This window comes from Fundulus heteroclitus, chromosome 10 (genome assembly GCF_011125445.2).
Source record: "Fundulus heteroclitus isolate FHET01 chromosome 10, MU-UCD_Fhet_4.1, whole genome shotgun sequence".
Lineage (NCBI taxonomy): Eukaryota > Metazoa > Chordata > Actinopteri > Cyprinodontiformes > Fundulidae > Fundulus > Fundulus heteroclitus.
Window position 1 is genome coordinate 19567670 of NC_046370.1, and position 17076 is coordinate 19584745.

The 17076-nt window shown below is 39.5% G+C and overlaps 1 protein-coding gene across 1 annotated transcript; it reads left to right on the forward strand.

Moving 5' to 3' along the window:
- Nucleotides 1-1379: 1379 nt before the first annotated feature.
- nploc4 (NPL4 homolog, ubiquitin recognition factor) lies at nt 1380-16278 on the forward strand. Its single transcript, XM_012881652.3, has 17 exons — nt 1380-1537; nt 2227-2307; nt 4854-4963; nt 6056-6298; nt 6378-6426; nt 6526-6620; nt 6708-6831; nt 7809-7988; nt 8093-8179; nt 8518-8589; nt 8672-8798; nt 10701-10861; nt 10995-11066; nt 11176-11268; nt 11391-11507; nt 11762-11864; nt 15770-16278. The coding sequence occupies exons 1-17, from the start codon at nt 1523-1525 to the stop codon at nt 15928-15930; spliced, it is 1890 nt and encodes a 629-aa protein (XP_012737106.2). The 5' UTR covers nt 1380-1522; the 3' UTR covers nt 15931-16278.
- Nucleotides 16279-17076: the final 798 nt, after the last annotated feature.

Here is a 17076-nt window from a genome sequence, read left to right on the forward strand (position 1 = left end):
TAACGTAAACGTGACAAAATAACATTTCAATGCAGGCCCCATTAGATAACTACTGAAATACTTATTTTCTGATTTATTTTTATTTTTTTTACATATAATGTTTACATTTTCAGGGTTGTGATGTGTTAGTTTGAATTTCTCCCCTATTTTTTTTTAGATAACAGAGAACCTTACCAACAAAGTATGGATTGGTAAAAAAAATTATTAGAATTTCTATTGTAAAGACTTTCTGAGACTTTGCCACAGCTATGGAGAATTCTATTTAGAACTGGTATTCGCAATGTCTTTAATGTACAATGTCTTTCTGTACATATCCAGCTGTAAATTTAGTTTGCAGTACTAGTTATCTATACATTATACTCATATGACAAATCTTATCAGTAAAATTCTGTTTACAATAGTATCCATCTCTATATTTATTCAGTAAAAACCCATGTCCTGTACTTATGGAACCATTGTTTATCCTGCACTTGCTGCTATTGGACTTCTGGTAAGACCTAAACTGCATTTCGTTGCCTTGTACCTGTACCTGTGTAATGACAATAAAGTTGAATCTAATCGAATCTAATCTAATCTAATCTAATCTAATCTAATCTAATATCTTTACTTTTAATTGATAGGAGCGTTATTTATAGGAACGTTACATTGACAAGGATTCCATAATTGAAGTCAGTAAAGTCATTATATGTTTTAAAATCAGCAATGCAGACCCTTCTTTCTTGAGGAGTGGGTTGGGTCAGCAAGCAATAACCAAACTATTGCTCGATTCCAGGATCTCAGTGTTGCATAAAAAAGAAAACACATGGAGATCATCTTTGACAAAACGTCAATGAGGAAAACACTGTTGCTGTGGTCACTCAGAAAGAAGGCACAGAGACATCAGGAGTTCCAAAAACTGTTACTGTACACTAGAACACTGAACTAGACTCTGTACTTGGATTCATTCATCGGTTTTAAATTGATTAAATTATATTTAATAACCTTTACATGTATATATTTTTAACACAACAGTCTAAGGAATAGTCTAAGCCTGTTGTAATATATTACAAACATTTAAATTGTTTTAGATCTGCTCTTTAGAAGAAACATTAATAAATAATTAATTGTGGACTTTTCGTTTATTAAAATCGTCAGATGTGTATGTCAGAAACAATGGAATAAAATGCTTACAAATGACTCTAGAAAAGCATGAAATTGTAATATAAAAATTTAAACCTCTATTAACTTCTACTTGTGTATTGTAACAACAACAAAAAAGTTTAAACATGAGTGTGGTCAGATTATTTATCAGCCCGTCAAATAGCGTTAACATTCCCTGCCCAAGATGGCGGCGTCATCGTCGCGGCTCAGACGTAGCTACGCCGTGTTTTGGCGTAAACCGTCGGGCACTAATGTGTGTAACACCGGTGTTTGAGCTGTGTGATGGAGTTTTGCTGACCCGCTCTTCAGTGACGCTTCGTGACTTTTGCAGTGACCGTGTTGCAGCTCAGCGGCGTCCACCTGGAGCTCCGAGCCGGGCGTCATGGGGGATGACATTGTAAGTATCCGGACGGCCGTGGTGCGGTTAACGGCTGCGGTCCGGAGCGATGAGGCAGCAGAATTAGCCCCGACGGCTAACGTAAGCGCAGAGTGGCTGCGGCCTGCTCAGCTTACTGCCTAAACTTAGCTCAAAGCGCCTCTGAGGACATCCGAGTAAAAGAAATGACTGCCGTTCACACGAAAGCTTCAATGACCGAAATAAAGCTTCAATGACCGTCTCAGAATAGAAGCCCGGGAGACGCGTTTTAATACGTTTCGCTCCTTTAGTTGTACAGTAGCAGAAGTCTGCCTGGTGGGTTTAGTAGAAGCTAACTGATCTGTTGTTTTAGATTTAGCCAGCGCAGATGAGCAGAACCAGAAGTAGTGTACTTTAATGACAATATAGTATCTGTGATCCCGTGGTGGTTTGATGACCATAACAGAAAAATCCACTAACTTTTAGGATCTGTTTTTAGTTTAATTTAATTAGATTTTTTTTTTGCACTGTCATTGTCATAATTTCATGACCCCCACTGCAATGAGGTGGCAGAAAGGGAGAGAAAAGTCCATGTTGTTCTGGCAACCGAGGAGAGACATATTGGCATAGGGGTACTTGTGATAATAAACAACTGCAGAATCCTTTATTTTATTATTATTTTTCTTTTTACATCAGTTGGTGAATGAACTTTTTATGTTTTTACTACGCAGATCATCCGGGTGCAGTCTCCAGATGGGATGAAGAAGATTCCTTCTACCAAGAGGGAGACAGCGGCCGCTTTTCTGAAAAAGGTAAGAGTCCAGATATAAAACCCTCTCAGAGTGTGGGCTACTGTTCCAGGTCATAAGAGGAGATCACCCCTTAACATAAAACTACAACTAACCCCCTTTTGCAGTAAAATAATCCACCAATAATAATAATCTGGCTATTATCATCATTATTGTTGCAAAGATTTAAATACATACCTGCAACGTTTACCAAAGTTTTTGTTATTTTTAAAGTGAAAGCGCGCACATTCTGTTTAAAGAATAACGGAAAGATCACCCACACAAAAATCACACCGAATGACTCAGGGGTTTGGTCTATATAAAAAGAAAAAGAAAAATCAGGGTCAATTTTGCACCTTCACCATTTCATGCTGGTTAATAAACCATTTCATATTGAGAAAAGGGTCAATAAAAAGTTCAGTAGAACAGTTTTCCTTCCTTTTACATTCTAGCCTATCATGTAGGTTAATGCTACCGTCATTACATCCTCCCAGCCAATCACAATCACAGACCCAGGAAAGCTCCTTCACCAAGCTCTGCCTGCTTTAAAAAGTTCAGAGAGCACATTCTATTTTTTTATTTATTTATTTAAGACTTACAGTTTTGGTAAAAAGTTGGTTGAATAAAGGGCTGAGTTCGAATTCGCTGTTCTTTATTTAAAAATAAGTCATTAAGCAACAGCATTAAATGGCCAGGGCTGCACTTAAAATATTTTTTGTATAATTATCGATCAATGTGACTTCTGTTTTATAAACCTGCTTTATTTCTATATCGTCCAGCCCTACGCTGAGCCCTGTTTGGGTCGATTTTATCTCATAGAATATGACAGATTATAACCTCTGTTATAAAAATGCATTAAATCAATGGTTGTCATAACAGGGATTAAGGGTTCCCGAGGTTCATGCAAAAGTACCAATAGACTAATGAGCACCTGCGATAAATATTTACAGCTAGATCATTCAGTAGGTTCTTTGTGTCAGCTCGTTTCAGAGCTCTCATTCACATTTGTGTAGTTGAATTCTTTACAAGAAATTATACAATTGGCTGCCTTAGTTTTGCACCAAAACTGTGATTCTCAAAGAAAAACATCTAGTTTTTTTTTTGTTAATTTATTCTTTACTCTTCTGAAAAATAGTCCAGCAAATGAAAATAACAATGATTTGGTTTAAATTGTTGAGATTTATTTTTCTTTCTTTTTTTTGACAACAAATATGTGACATAAATATGAAACCTGGTAAGGAGGTTGTTGAGCTGCGGGTCTTTCCTGTCCTGTCTTTGACTCGCGATGATTCAATATGCAGTCTGTCTTATTTAACCACAATCCATACTTTGTTGGTAAGGTTCTCTGGTATCTAAAAAAAGAAATTAGGGGAGAAAGTCACAATAACACACCACAACCCTGAAAATGTAAACATTATATAAAAATGAAAACAAAATCAGTAATTTGACTCTAATCCTCCACTAACACACCTGACGGCGAGACTTAAAAGAGAGACAAGTGGAAGCTCTAAAGCTTAGTGACCAGAGCCTGAGGGGCTTAAAATAGTTTGCTGGCAGTTTTTTTAAAGACTTTTTTTTTTTTTTTATCACACAACTAGAAAACTGTAGGCAGACAGGTTGTGTTTCTGCAAATGTAGACAAAGTTTAATTGTAGATTCATGGATTTTTTTTCCCCACGCCTTTTTTAGGTAAAACCTTCGCCGACAGAGCGTGGCGGTGTTGGACCTAGCAGTAGTTAGTTATTGCATTCTGATTGGCTAACACAGGTTCAGGTTTAACCACAAAGATGAAACCCTACTAGGTTTTTCTTTGTGTTTGCTTGTTTGTTTGTTTTTGTTTTTGTTTTTTAAATGCATAAAGTAATGCAGGAAGTGTCAGAGCAGGTTGGTCCTGCACTGCTCCTCTGGGCCCTCCAGACTTCCTGTTCTGACAGGTGGCTTCTGGGAAAATATTTCCACTCAGGCTGAGGAGAATATTTCCACACCTGCGGTTCGACAGGCTTTTTCTTCTGACGCTCAGACCAGACTTATTTAGTCCTGAATCAGGATTTGCTTGTTTCACATTTTTTCTGTTTTTTTTTTTTTTAACTCCTCTCCTAACCTCCTAGAATAGCCGCGTTTGAAGCCCTAGCTTGGTAAAAACCTGAAATAGCTCAAACTCCTGCAGGGCGCTGCGGCAGCGCCTCATCAAAAATGCATGTGTCCGTGCTGCGGCAGGGTGGCGCGGCTTCAGATCAATCGGAGGAGCAGGTTTCAGTTTCTGCTGATCGCCTGATAGAAAAATACAAAATAAAACCTGGGAATGTGACGCTGACGGAGCAGAGACCGAGGTTTGATCCCTACTAAAAAAAAAACAACAAAGATGGCGGTGATGTTTTGTTTCTACAGTCAGATTATGACATTCAGTTGAATTCCTTGTACAAATCTGCCAACTGCTTCTTAAAGCTTGTAATCAACAATTTTCAGAACTAGTGGCGTGTGCTGCTTTTGTTCATGAAACGTCCACAAGATGAGATTTAAATGTATTTATTTATTTTAAATGTATGTGGTAACAGATATTGTCTCCTACAGGTGGCCAAAGAGTTTGGGTTCAATTCCAACGGGTTCTCCATTTATCTGAACCGCAACAAGACCGGGGAGATTCTGTCCCAGAACAAAACCCTCACCCTGCTAAAGATCAAGTGAGTTGAAGGAAACCGAAGGTGCAGAGAGTTTCGGATCTCCCGGCTGAGCTCAGACGTCTGAAAAGTTTATTCCTATTAATACATTTCTGAATTATTTCACGTCTTATAAAAGGAGACTTTACGATCACGATAAGTTTGGTGACAAAATCTAACAGAGTACATCTGAATTAGTATAAATCAAACAAATAATAAAGGCTTGGGTGTTTTATGAACATGTATTATTATTAATATTATTATTATTATTTTTTAAATGGTTGGGTTTATCTGAAGTGAAATCTTTTCAAACTTATTTTGTTTAAAGTTCTGGAAAAATTAACTGATTTCTTTATTTTCAATAAAAAAAAAAGTCCAGAAGCTCACATTTATGGAAGTTCTGTAAAATGCATTAAACAGGGTTCCTGCGGATCCTTAAAAAGTCTTAAAAGGCATTGAATTCTGTAATATAAAACTAAGGCCTTAATTGGCATTAAAATGTCTTAAATCAGTCTTTCTTAGGTCTTAAAATTGTTACCAGGTCATAAATAGGATTTTATTTTTGTAATCCTTACCAAACAGTAAAATAATTGATACAATTATATTTTTTTTAATTTACAGAATGGCTCAATGTAACCATTATTGGTTCTGTCCCGATAGCGGAACCAATAAAAACTGTTGTGGCCGGACCATAGCTGTGGAAAAGAGTTGGCACTGATTTATAGTTTATTTTAATAAGGAACAAAACAAAGTTTGTGAATTCAGTTCGGTAGTTGTTAAAAATATATCTGTAATTTGTGTGTTTTTTAGCTTTCTTCCTATATGGAATGTTTTTCAAAATCTTTAACATGTCTACTGGGCCAGAAAGTAATGGTTTATGTTAAAATAAACATTTGGGTAAAGTTGTCGCAACCAGGTTTATCTTGTTTATCGTGAAGTTGGTCTTAACTTTTTATTTCAAGTGGCATTAAAAAGTCTTAAAATGTCTTGAATTTAACTTGCCTTATGCTGTAGGAACGCTGAAATAATATCGGTTGTTTCTTTATGCTGTTTTTTTTTTATTTTTTCAAAGTCTTTGCTAGTTTCAGGATTGCTTTAATCTCCTTTTCACTGCAGGCATGGGGACATGTTGTTTCTGTTCCCCTCTGGGTCCTCCTCCTCCTCAGGGGAGGTGATGGACACGGCGACGCCACACACATCTTCGTCCCTGCCATCCATCTCGTCCTCTTCCTCGTCCTCCTCCTCTTCGTCCTCGCTGATCCCTCGGTCCTCCTCGGCGCCACAGGTGCAGGAGGACGAGATCGATCAGTACCTGGCTAAGCAAGACGGCAAGATCTACAGGAACAAAGACCCGCAGCTGTAAGGCCCGAAACCGGCTGCAGACATTTCAATGAAAGGCAGATGTGGGGAAACCGCCTAAATCTTTATTTCGTTCCAGATGTCGTCATGGTGCCCTTGGAAAATGTGTGCACTGCGTACCGTTAGAGGTAACGGCTTTAATTTATAAAAAAAAAAAAAAACAACAACTGATGGGATCAAACTTCAACAAGACTAACCCAGAAGGATTCCTCTTCTGTCTTTTCCAGCCTTTTGACGAAGACTACCTGAACCACCTCGACCCACCGGTGAAGCACATGTCATTCCACGCGTACCTCCGCAAGCTCACCGGCGGAGCTGATAAGTGAGAAGTTTGTCGTTTTCCACCAGCAGATGCGTTCCTGATCCCTGTGTGAGAGACTAACTCTGTCCTCCCTCCTCCCTCCTGCAGAGGGAAGTTCGCCGCTCTGGAGAACATCAGCTGTAAGATAAAGTCGGGGTGTGAGGGTCATCCTCCCTGGCCTGAGGGCATCTGCACCAAGTGCCAGCCCAGCGCCATCACCCTGAACAGACAGGTGCTGGACATTTCTCTTGATCAAATCACTTCCTGCTGCTTATTAATGCTTTAAGTTCCACACGACGGTCTCAGTCAAATCTTGACGTTTGCAAACTGAACACACTAAATACGAAAAAACGGTAATTGCACTTAAAATAAACCGTGAGCCCTTTATGGTCCTTTTAACTTAAAAAATATCAATTTCTTTCATTTCTACCAAACATGACTGTTAATTTTCTACCAAAATAGAAAAATTATTATCGTGGCACAATGTGGCGATGTAGAGGAACCAGAAAAAAAAATCTTTAAATCATCATTTATTATTATTTTACTGTATAATATAACTGTTGTGGCCATTTGATAAATTTTGTGGATTGTAATTTCTACCAATTTAGTTTTCTTCTTTGGGTAGTTAGAATATATTTAAGTTAGTTTAGAACAAAAATTTGTGATTAATTTTTATATTTGAAAATGTTTAGATTACGTTGTTAATTGTTAGACCCTCCCATTAATTTGAGTAATTAACACACCGGGTGCTTGGTGCAGGGCTATTGTTTGATAAATGCCTCGTGTGTTGATGGGAGGTTTTGTATATTATTTTTTTGACCACTTTTAGACCTTCAAACAGCAAATATTGATTATTTTTCCTTTTCAACTAAGTTGCAAGACATTTTTTAGTCATTATTTTGTCTATTTTTTTTTTTTTCAAGAAATAAATCACACATTTTTACAAATCAATGAAGTCGGAAGTGCGTGCAAATAAAACCGCCCGTTACCACCCACGGCCTATGTTGGAATTTTGTTTTTTTGGAACATGGAAGGCCGCGACAATAACAATATAAAGACATTAACCACAAAGAGCAACCCAGATTACAGGAGATATAAAGATGAGATCAGAGCACAGATTATAAAAGTTAACAGCAAGTTAACCGTCAGCGTGTGTTTTAAGCACATTCAACCCTAAAAGCAACCCGCGCTTCTCCGTTTCTCCCCCAGAAATACAGACACGTCGACAACATCATGTTTGAGAACCACACCATCGCCGACCGCTTCCTGGACTTCTGGAGGAAAACGGGCAGCCAGAGGATGGGCTACCTTTACGGCCGCTACACTGAGCACACGGACATCCCGCTGGGCATCAGAGCCGAGGTGGCCGCCATCTACGAGCCCCCGCAGGTCACAGTCCCACCCAGTCTCCAGTTGATCCAAACGCCTTTTAAGGAGATCCGTGTGTTAATGGTTTAACCCGTTGTGATATATATTTTTATTTGGCATTTCAGAGTGCGACCCAGAACAGTCTGGAACTGTTGGAGGATCCCAAAGCTGCAGCTGTAGATGAAATCGCTGCCAAGCTGGGGCTCTGCAAGGTGGGTCTGCTTGGACCCCGGGGCTGAAAGCGTTAAGATGCCTCAGGCGGTGAAGAGTTTAACCTTAACGCTTAATTCCTATAATCTAAAGTAATGTATGTGTTGAGGATGAGGCGTTTTTATGCAGCTTACACTGAAGCTGTGACTTTTCTTTTCTTGGAGCCAGTCCTCCATGTCTACAAACCTGCACAATGTCTACAGTAACATTTAGGTTTTTAAGATTCACCATTAGTGTGATTTATTTTCATGCTTAAATATCTCTGCAGACAGGTTAGGCGGGTTTTAACGAAACGAAGGACATGTTACAGTTTCTCCGCTGGTTTTTTTTTTTTTTCTAGGTGGGCTGGATCTTCACTGACCTGCTGTCCGAGGATACAAGGATAGGCACGGTCCGCTACTCCAGGAACCAGGTGAGGATGCCTCTAAGCTGAAGGTCTCAAACTGATGCTGCTTCGTCCCTGCACCGTCAAATTGTTCCCATACGTCTGTCAGGACTCCTTTTACCTGAGCGCCGAAGAGTGCATCACGGCCGGATATTTCCAGAACCAACACTCAAACTCCTGCAGGCTGTCTCGAGACGGGTACTTTGGATCCAAGTTTGTGACCGTCGTTGCTACAGGTAAGGTCGTTGTTTAAGTTTTTCCTTTTAATGGTGCTAAATTATGGCTAGATTCTGCTATATTTTCTAAACATTTGTGATATTTCAATCTGGTAAATTGCTCCAAATGAATTACGGGTTCTAGAAACATCAAAGTTAGATAAGTCAGAGATGGTGCCTTATAGGTCCTGAGGTTGGGGTTTGAACCCTGGACGACAAATATGGCGAGCCAACTCTTCACCCTCATAGTTCATAGTTAAGAGTCTGGTCCAACCCCCCTGAGCTGGACAGAAAAGATTTAACAAGCAGACATATTCTGATTTTGTATTTGTTAAGAAAATCGCCAAATATCTGAAATGATCAGAGCCAACTGAGGCTAAAAGGGACCAAATGTTTTTAGAAGGAGAAATGAGTCCCAATGATAACAAGGTCACTCATCAGGAGGCTGAGAAATGTTTCTGTCTTTACTGTTATTTTACTTCCTAAACTCCCATAGCTGATATTTTTCTGAAATAAAGATATTATTGGTTAACATAAAGTGAAAGCAGGTATAAAAAGTCCTGAAAACAGCTGTTATTTAATGGCTCATAAAGCCAAAGATCAAAGTTGTGATCTCCTGCTTTTGGGAAACAAAAAGCATCAACCTTCAATATAGGGCTGAACAATCAATCGCATTTTCAATATAATCGCAATTTAAAAAAACGCAATTTCCAAATCGCAGAGTCTGCAATTTTTGGCTATGTAACAATTAGGGAATTAGACACGTCCATTAGGTGTTGATAAAATGTTTAAAGTGGGTTTGCTCCACATGGAATGGAAGACAGTTGCAGCAGTAAGATAATCTAACTTTAATACTTGTTTTAGAGTTTATATAATCATACATAGCATTAGGTACAGGTCAATCAGTTCAATACATAGACTTGCTTGTTGGTTGCACTTTATGTTCAACAAGGATTAATGTCCAAATCAACTAAAAGCTGTTCTCTTGAACAATATTCTGATTAATAGAAACATTAAAAGTTCTTGTTTTAAATAGTCCTTGTTTACAAACATCTTTATTTAGAGGCCATTTTTGTTGCTTGTGGTTAATGCAGAGAAAAGTCAAAATTGCAATTTTGGTTGAAATATATTGTAGTCAGAATGCAATCATTTCTGCGTCAAGTTTAGATGCTGTGGGTGTTTTAGCAACTAATCTGCACAGCGAGGAAACAAATTTATTTGTTGTTTGTATATGTTTAAAAAGACATGATAAATCAAACTGGGGAAAAAATCGTATTAAATCGCAATTTTAAGAAAGAAAAAATCGCAATTAGATTATTTTCCAAAATCGTTCAGCCCTACTTTAATACCTTTGAACTAGCCGTAGAGTCTTATGATCCAGGATAAAGAAGTATATTATTTTCGTTTATTCTTTGCTTGTGTGTGAAAGTAAAGCCCAGTGCAGTCCAACCAAATCCAGCGGTGACCTCGTCTGTCATTTGCGTGAATGAACCACCGGAAACGTAACCTACGTCCTGATTTATAGCTGTTCTGTGTTGTAGGAAAAAGTCTCTAAATGATTTTCTTTCCCCTGTCTTAAAACTGTTTAACAAAGATAAGGCTGGAGCGCTTTTAGACAGAACAGTGTGCAGGACCCTGTTGTTGGATCCACTCCAACACATCGGCTTTGGTTGCTGTTACTACCTGTATTTAAAAACTTAAAAATGGCTTTGATGAATGTTGAATCTTATCGTTTTGAATCGATAAAAGGAAAAATTTGATTTTTCTTTTTTTCTTTTCGGATTCGCATCTGAAAAAGAGAACCATGGTTGCCTACAAGCTTTTAAACACGGCTCTGTTACTATGTGACTTACTCCAGTCTGAGCCCGCCGTCCTTTTTCAGACCTCAGATCAGTGAGGGTCGTTTCCTTGTTCTGTGCGCAGGTGGTCCAGACAATCAGGTCCACTTCGAAGGTTACCAGGTATCCAATCAGTGCATGGCTCTGGTGAGAGACGAGTGCCTGCTGCCGTGCAAAGACGCTCCTGAGCTCGGCTACGCCAAAGAGTCCAGCCCTGAGCAGTACGTTCCCGACGTCTTCTACAAGGTGAGACTCCTCAAGCTGGCGCTCGCATTTAGTTGGACCCTTTTTTTTTTTATTATTATCATTCTAGTAGACCCAGTACATCCGCATGATAAATTTGTTTTTGATCATGTTATTTTTCCCTTTATTCCAACAGGACAAAGACAAATTTGGAAATGACGTCACGTTTCTAGCGCGGCCTCTTCCTGTTGAGTACCTTATCATAGACGTGAGTCCGATACCTTTCTGTTTCTGCTTGTTTCTGTTGGTCAGAGTTCTGCTTGTTGTACGGACGTTCCTTTATCTCTGTTAAATGATTCCCAAAATGTTTTCTCTAGATAACCACAACTTTCCCAAAGGACCCACAATACACCTTCACCTCCACACAACGCTTCCCGATTGAAAATCGGGACATCCTCGGAGAAACACAGGTCTGTTTTCCTGCCCAGCTCTGGTGTCTGGTGACTTCCTTTCTTCACAGCTGAGAGCCGAGCGGAAAAGGGTGAAAACCCTTGAGAGGTCCTTCTTAGTGAATCTGAATGTTTGCTTGCAGGATTTTCACAGTTTAGCCACGTACCTGTCCCAGTGCTCCTCGGCGTCATTCCTGGACATTGTCTCTGACTTCCATCTGCTCCTCTTCCTTGTCACCAACGAAGTCATGCCTCTGAGGGTGAGTTGACCCTCCAAAGCCGTCACGCCTCCTGTTTCCCAGCTGCTTTTGACTGCAGCCGGATTCTTCTCCTCTCTGGAAGCGGCTTTTAACTCACGTTTTTGGGATATTTGGCAGAAAAGATGTTGTTTTGCAGTAAAATGCTTGATCAGATTTACATGTCTACCTGAAAACTCTAAAAACAACCCTAAGCTGTTACCATTTCGTTGTTCTGAATCCCCGAAGACGAGTTTGCGTTTTGTTTTTCATTGCAGGACAGTATTGGCCTTCTTCTCGACGCAGTGAAGACATCCAACGAGGAGCTGGCGCAGACCTGGAAGAAGTCTGAGCAGTGGGCAACCATCGAGCAGCTTTGCAGTAAGTCACACCAAAGTTATTGTTGATGTGCCATAATGCACTGTTTTAAGTTATTTAGTGTTTAATATATAACTCTGGGTCTGTTGGGCATTGTCCGGTTTATTATAGCCCAAACAGCTGATATTAGGGCAATAATTAAAAGGGCTGATTGGAGCACTGGCAATCTAACAGCAAACTCTGCACACATATAGAATAAAAGAGTGACAACTTCTCTTCAAGTTCAAGAATTTATTAACAGAAATAAAATAAACATCCGGAGAACACCACTATGTAATGCTGTTTACCTAAATTAACAATATATTTCAATCAACAAATCATCTCTACTAGGCTAGTGAAAGTTAACTAAACATCTAAGCAAAATTAAGATACAAAGAAGCTAAGCTAAGGAACTATTTACACGCAAAAGAAACAAATACAAATGAAAAACATCAGAATGATTCAGTGTCAGGTTCAAACACCTAAAACATTCATTAACAACACAAGAAGGAGAGACAACAAGGAAGTTGGTTTTCAAATAATCTTGCAAGGAGATCGAACGGAGATGCTTAATACAGATCTCCAAATCTGATCTGAAGCAAATCCGTCGCCCCCTCTCTATTTATTAGGAAAAGAAATCCCTGGTTCCATTTTGAATCTAAGGGGTAGGGATAAGCAAAATAACTGTGACCTTCAAGATAAAACCAAGCAGTTCACACAGTGCAGCACTCCAGATGGCTGAATAGAGTTCATAAAAACACTTATAGTCACAACATATTTCTCTGCTTTCTGCAGGCCTTCTGCGACTATAAAAGAGAGATCTAAAACCTTAAAACTTCTTAGTAGTAAAGAGTAAATATATATGATAAATGCAAAGAATATAGTAAATAACATAAAATATGTAGACATAGTAAGAATAATTCTATCATTCAGTGAATCCTGGTTCAGTGCAGATCCAAGTTAGAGAACCAAAGTTCATCTTAAAGAAAATGGAATGAGGTTAAAACAGCTTAACTAATTTAGAACATTTGATTTGTCTGTCAACCCATTCACAATGCAGATCTGAGGTACATAAAACATTATTTGAGAAATAACATTTTAAAGAATGGTTTCCTCAGTAAAATCAATATCTTGAGGGTGCTTGATTTTATTAATGTGGTCATTCCTCTAGGAAGCTAGGGGGCGCTTTAGTGATTGGTCGCTTGATGGATTAATCCTAAAGTCATACAAAACACCATTAAATTGACATTAATCTTCCGTACTAGGGGACGTTCGGCGCTAATTAAAAAAGATCTGGAGTAATTCACTCTGTTGCAGTGAATTACTCCAAGGTGAAGCTTATTGTCTGGTTGTGGCAACAAGGCAGCCGGGGTGACGGCAGTTCTGGTCTGTGAATCCCAGCTTTGGGGTCAAAAGGGTCCTTCCTGGTTCTCCTGTGGTCTGCGTTCAGCCTGTAAAGGGGCGTCGCAACTTGGGGCCTCTGCACTCCTGCAGGACAGTGGCTCGGCTCCCAGGTCAGCTTTCTCCTGCACAGCTTAGACCGACCACCACAGGTTTGATTATGATGTTAGTTTCAGAGAAAGCAGACTTTACTCAGCGTGGTCGACACATGGGTGGCTGGTCTCCTCAGTGTGAACTCCTCTGTCCCTGAGAGTCCACAGGCAAAGAGATGAGCGTTCTCCCCGATGTTTCTAAAGCAGCATGTAAAATAGAGTGTTTGTCCGTAGCCAGGGTTTTTTTTATACTGTGGCCCCCTGCTGTAAGAACAGTCCCCCCCTGAGGGCCTGTAAAAGTCTCACATTTCTGTAGCTTTAAACTTTAGTCTGATTTTATTCCTCCTGGCTTGATTGCACAACAGTTGTCCTCTAGTTCTTGATCTCCTGCAGATTTTAGCTGATTTAATATTGTGGCTTTTGTTTATTCTTTTTTTTTTTTATAACGGCTGAAATGGAAATCTGTGCATATTTATCATGTAAAGTGTGAATGAAGTGTAAGAATGAAGCCTGATAAAATAAAACACCCATTGTTGACAATGTACCCGTACTCCAGTAGGCATCTTTTTAGCCCAGTAACTCGTGGATGTTTTTAATTCGTATCACACGAGTATGGATGCATCGGTTTTGTGCTCACGGCTATTTCCTGATTTCTGTTATTTTATTTATTTTTTTGGAAAGTCCTGACCTGCTGATACTGATTTTAACTCACAGCACAGAAAGTTATTCTTTTTAGTTTTTTTACTGTGAGAAATCATTAATTATTCGGATTACAAGTAGAGGCAACATTATTGAGTGCAGTTGTTGTAAAAAAAAAAAAAAGAAAAATAGTAGAAATTTGAGAGATTTTCTAAAAGCTGACAAATATTTCCAAATTCATCATGTCTGAAAACGAAGCGCTTTATACTACAGTTGGTCATTCACACACTGACGGCGGTGATTTGTTAGTAGCCATGGAACTAGCAACTCTCCTATTGCAGGACGAACTCCCAAACTCCTGTGCAGCTATCTTAGGGGAGATGGAGGTGGAAAACTTTATAGGATAAAACAGAGAAACCTTCTTGTACTGCCTTCATTCTTGTTTCTGCTGCTCCGGCTCATTTTGGCCATTTGCCGATGAGCGATCCCCGGTGCAGGTATGAATTATATTCCTGACTCAGACGCTCCTTTCTGTACCCAAAAGGTTAGGCACCACACAGCCAAAACTGCAGAAATACAAAATGGTGAACAAACAAAGCGATCCGCACTTGTTTAGTCCGTCTGTTGGAGCGGCACGAGTCAACAGCTGACAGGCCGTCATAAATCATGTTTAAATTGTTCTTTAAGTCATTTTAAGCGTCTCACTGTTGCTGAAAATTGCTAAATTTGAGTCTTCTTCCCTCAGTAACAGTTTACTCATTAAAGAGCGTTGCTAGCCGATTCAGTCCCGGTCGATTTTTTTTCAGTGCGTCTCTTTTAATGGGTAATAACCTCAGTTCTCTGCAAGTGATTGAAAAATTCTCAATTATGGGGATTATGACCGAAAAGATAAGTCTGAGTGAACTTTGAGATTGGTGTAGCGTCCCACCTAACCCTGATAGAGCTCTCAGTAATGACATTTTATTTATAACCATTAGTCAGTATTAAGCTTATAACGCTCCTGCTTTTAACAAGAAAAGGGAATACAAGTTCTTCAGAAGTGATTGCATGCTCCGAATTGCGTAACTTGTTTATTATCGACGTCTGAATATAGTGAATATATAGTATATTTGAAACAACAGCTCTGATTTATTTATTTATTTTTTTTAACTGTGTGTATACCAAAGTTTTTCTTCATATTTTTTTTGCCATTTTCCGTTTAATCTTTTGAAATTATTGGTCAAATCATGTGGCACAAGCTGCACTGTAGGATAATGATAGCGGTCAATAAGGTGATACGGCTGCTTGGGTTAAATCAAGTACAGGATCTTAGATGCGCCATTTTTTTCCCCCCTTTCACATTACGTGAATAATATCCTCAGGTCCAGATATCTTAACAGCGGACATGCCCATTTAACTCTTCAAGTTTTTAATTAATGGATAAGTATGTGGAAAACAGACATATAAATGTCCATTTGTCTTCCTTCACTACTTGCTGCATCCGTTATAAGATTCAGTAACAAATCAGGTGGTGTAACAAAACTTTATTTAGAAACTTTTCTCCGTGGATTATTTCATCTAGAAAATAGCTGTTGTACTCTTTATGTCAATTTAATTATACTTGTCGATGAATTAAAACCTCCTGGCATAAAAGAATAAAACTTTATGATCAGCTTTCTTAGACTGTCCATGTGAGTCTGTTTAATTTATTTATATTTTTGTCATGAGTTTTCCCTGATTAAAAGCAGATTCCTTTCATGAATGCCCTGCAAACACTGCATGGTGGTAACATTGTCCCCTCTGCTCCTGCGCCCTCAGGCACGGTGGGCGGGCAGCCGTCCAGCTCCCTGGGTTACGAGGCGATGGGCGGCCCCGCGGCCCCGGCGTCCTCCTCGGCCATGTGGTCCTGCCTCCACTGCACCTTCATGAACCAGCCCGGCACAGAGCACTGTGAAATCTGCAGCCTGCCCCGCAGTTAAGAGACCCTCCACAGAACTTCCACGCCGTCACCTTGAAAGTCCTCGCCTCACCCGGTCCAGTTGCAAGATTTCAGACGCCCTCCTCGTTGTTTGGTCCAGCTCACGGGGAAAACTCGGCGTTCCCCGCCGGCTGCCGGAGGCGCGGAAAGGAATGCGCTCGTTTACATCCACGAATCCAAACAAACAAAACAAAAAAAGTTGAACCAGATATGATTTAATCTTGTTTGTTATATTCTCCCTCCTTTCAGCAACTCTCCTCTGTTTTTTTTGGGCCTATGCTGTTTGAAATATTTCCCCTAATAACTCAAATAAAACCTGCTGTGACTCAGAAGGACAGCAAAGAGCCAACTTTCACATCTTTCTTCACATCAGTGCTCCCTTCGCCCTCACAGTGACTGCTAAAACGAATCTTGCTGCGTATAAATACCTTTTTGATGCTGTTATTTAATTGAGTTTCTTTTTTTTTTTTTTCTATTATTACCAGATTGTAGCGTGTAACTTTAACTTTGATTCTTCATATCGGACTCCTTTACAGCTCTTGGTCTCTGGAAAGTCCTTGACAGTACAATCACTGCTCAAAGCTTCGACCTCAATATGCTCCCTGCCGAAAAGTCCAGTTTATAGCCCAAACTTTGTATTTTCAGTTAAATTTAGTCCCTAATTTTAAGAAGCAGCCTCTAATGATCGCTGAACAAAAGTTTTGGTTAGTTTTAGTTGTGATGGTTTGAACTTGAGCAGCAGAATATGTAGCTTTTTTTTTTTTTTTTTTTTTTTTTTTCCCATTGGTTGTCCTGATAAAACATCCCTGGACGCCTTCTAATTTCATCTCCATTCGCTGTGAGGTGCTGTAGAAACAACCGGTGCTCGCCTCCTCATCAGAGCCTCTTCTCTCTTTGGTTTTATGCTCCAGCTGGCGTAAATGGGCCTGAACCAACCCCCCCCCCCTCTTCTAACTGAGACTCATCGTAACTGAGACCTGGATGGTCAAGATGGTTGAGAAACTCTGGTGTTGGAAGAAGATTTGGTAGCTTTCAAACAACAGAGGTTCAAAACGCCACCACTTCAGAGCTCCAGTGTGGTTACTAAACAATTTAGACATAAAATGGCATCTATAAGTTATAGGTCAGAGGTATTGAAGGATGCTTG

What these genes read in the sequence shown, in the direction of transcription:
- nploc4 (XM_012881652.3), top strand. An exon ending in CGGCCGCTTTTCTGAAAAAG is followed by an intron (nt 2,308 to 4,853) that starts GTAAGAGTCCAG and finishes TGTCTCCTACAG; the next exon opens with GTGGCCAAAGAGTTTGGGTT. An exon ending in ACATCCTCGGAGAAACACAG is followed by an intron (nt 11,269 to 11,390) that starts GTCTGTTTTCCT and finishes GTTTGCTTGCAG; the next exon opens with GATTTTCACAGTTTAGCCAC.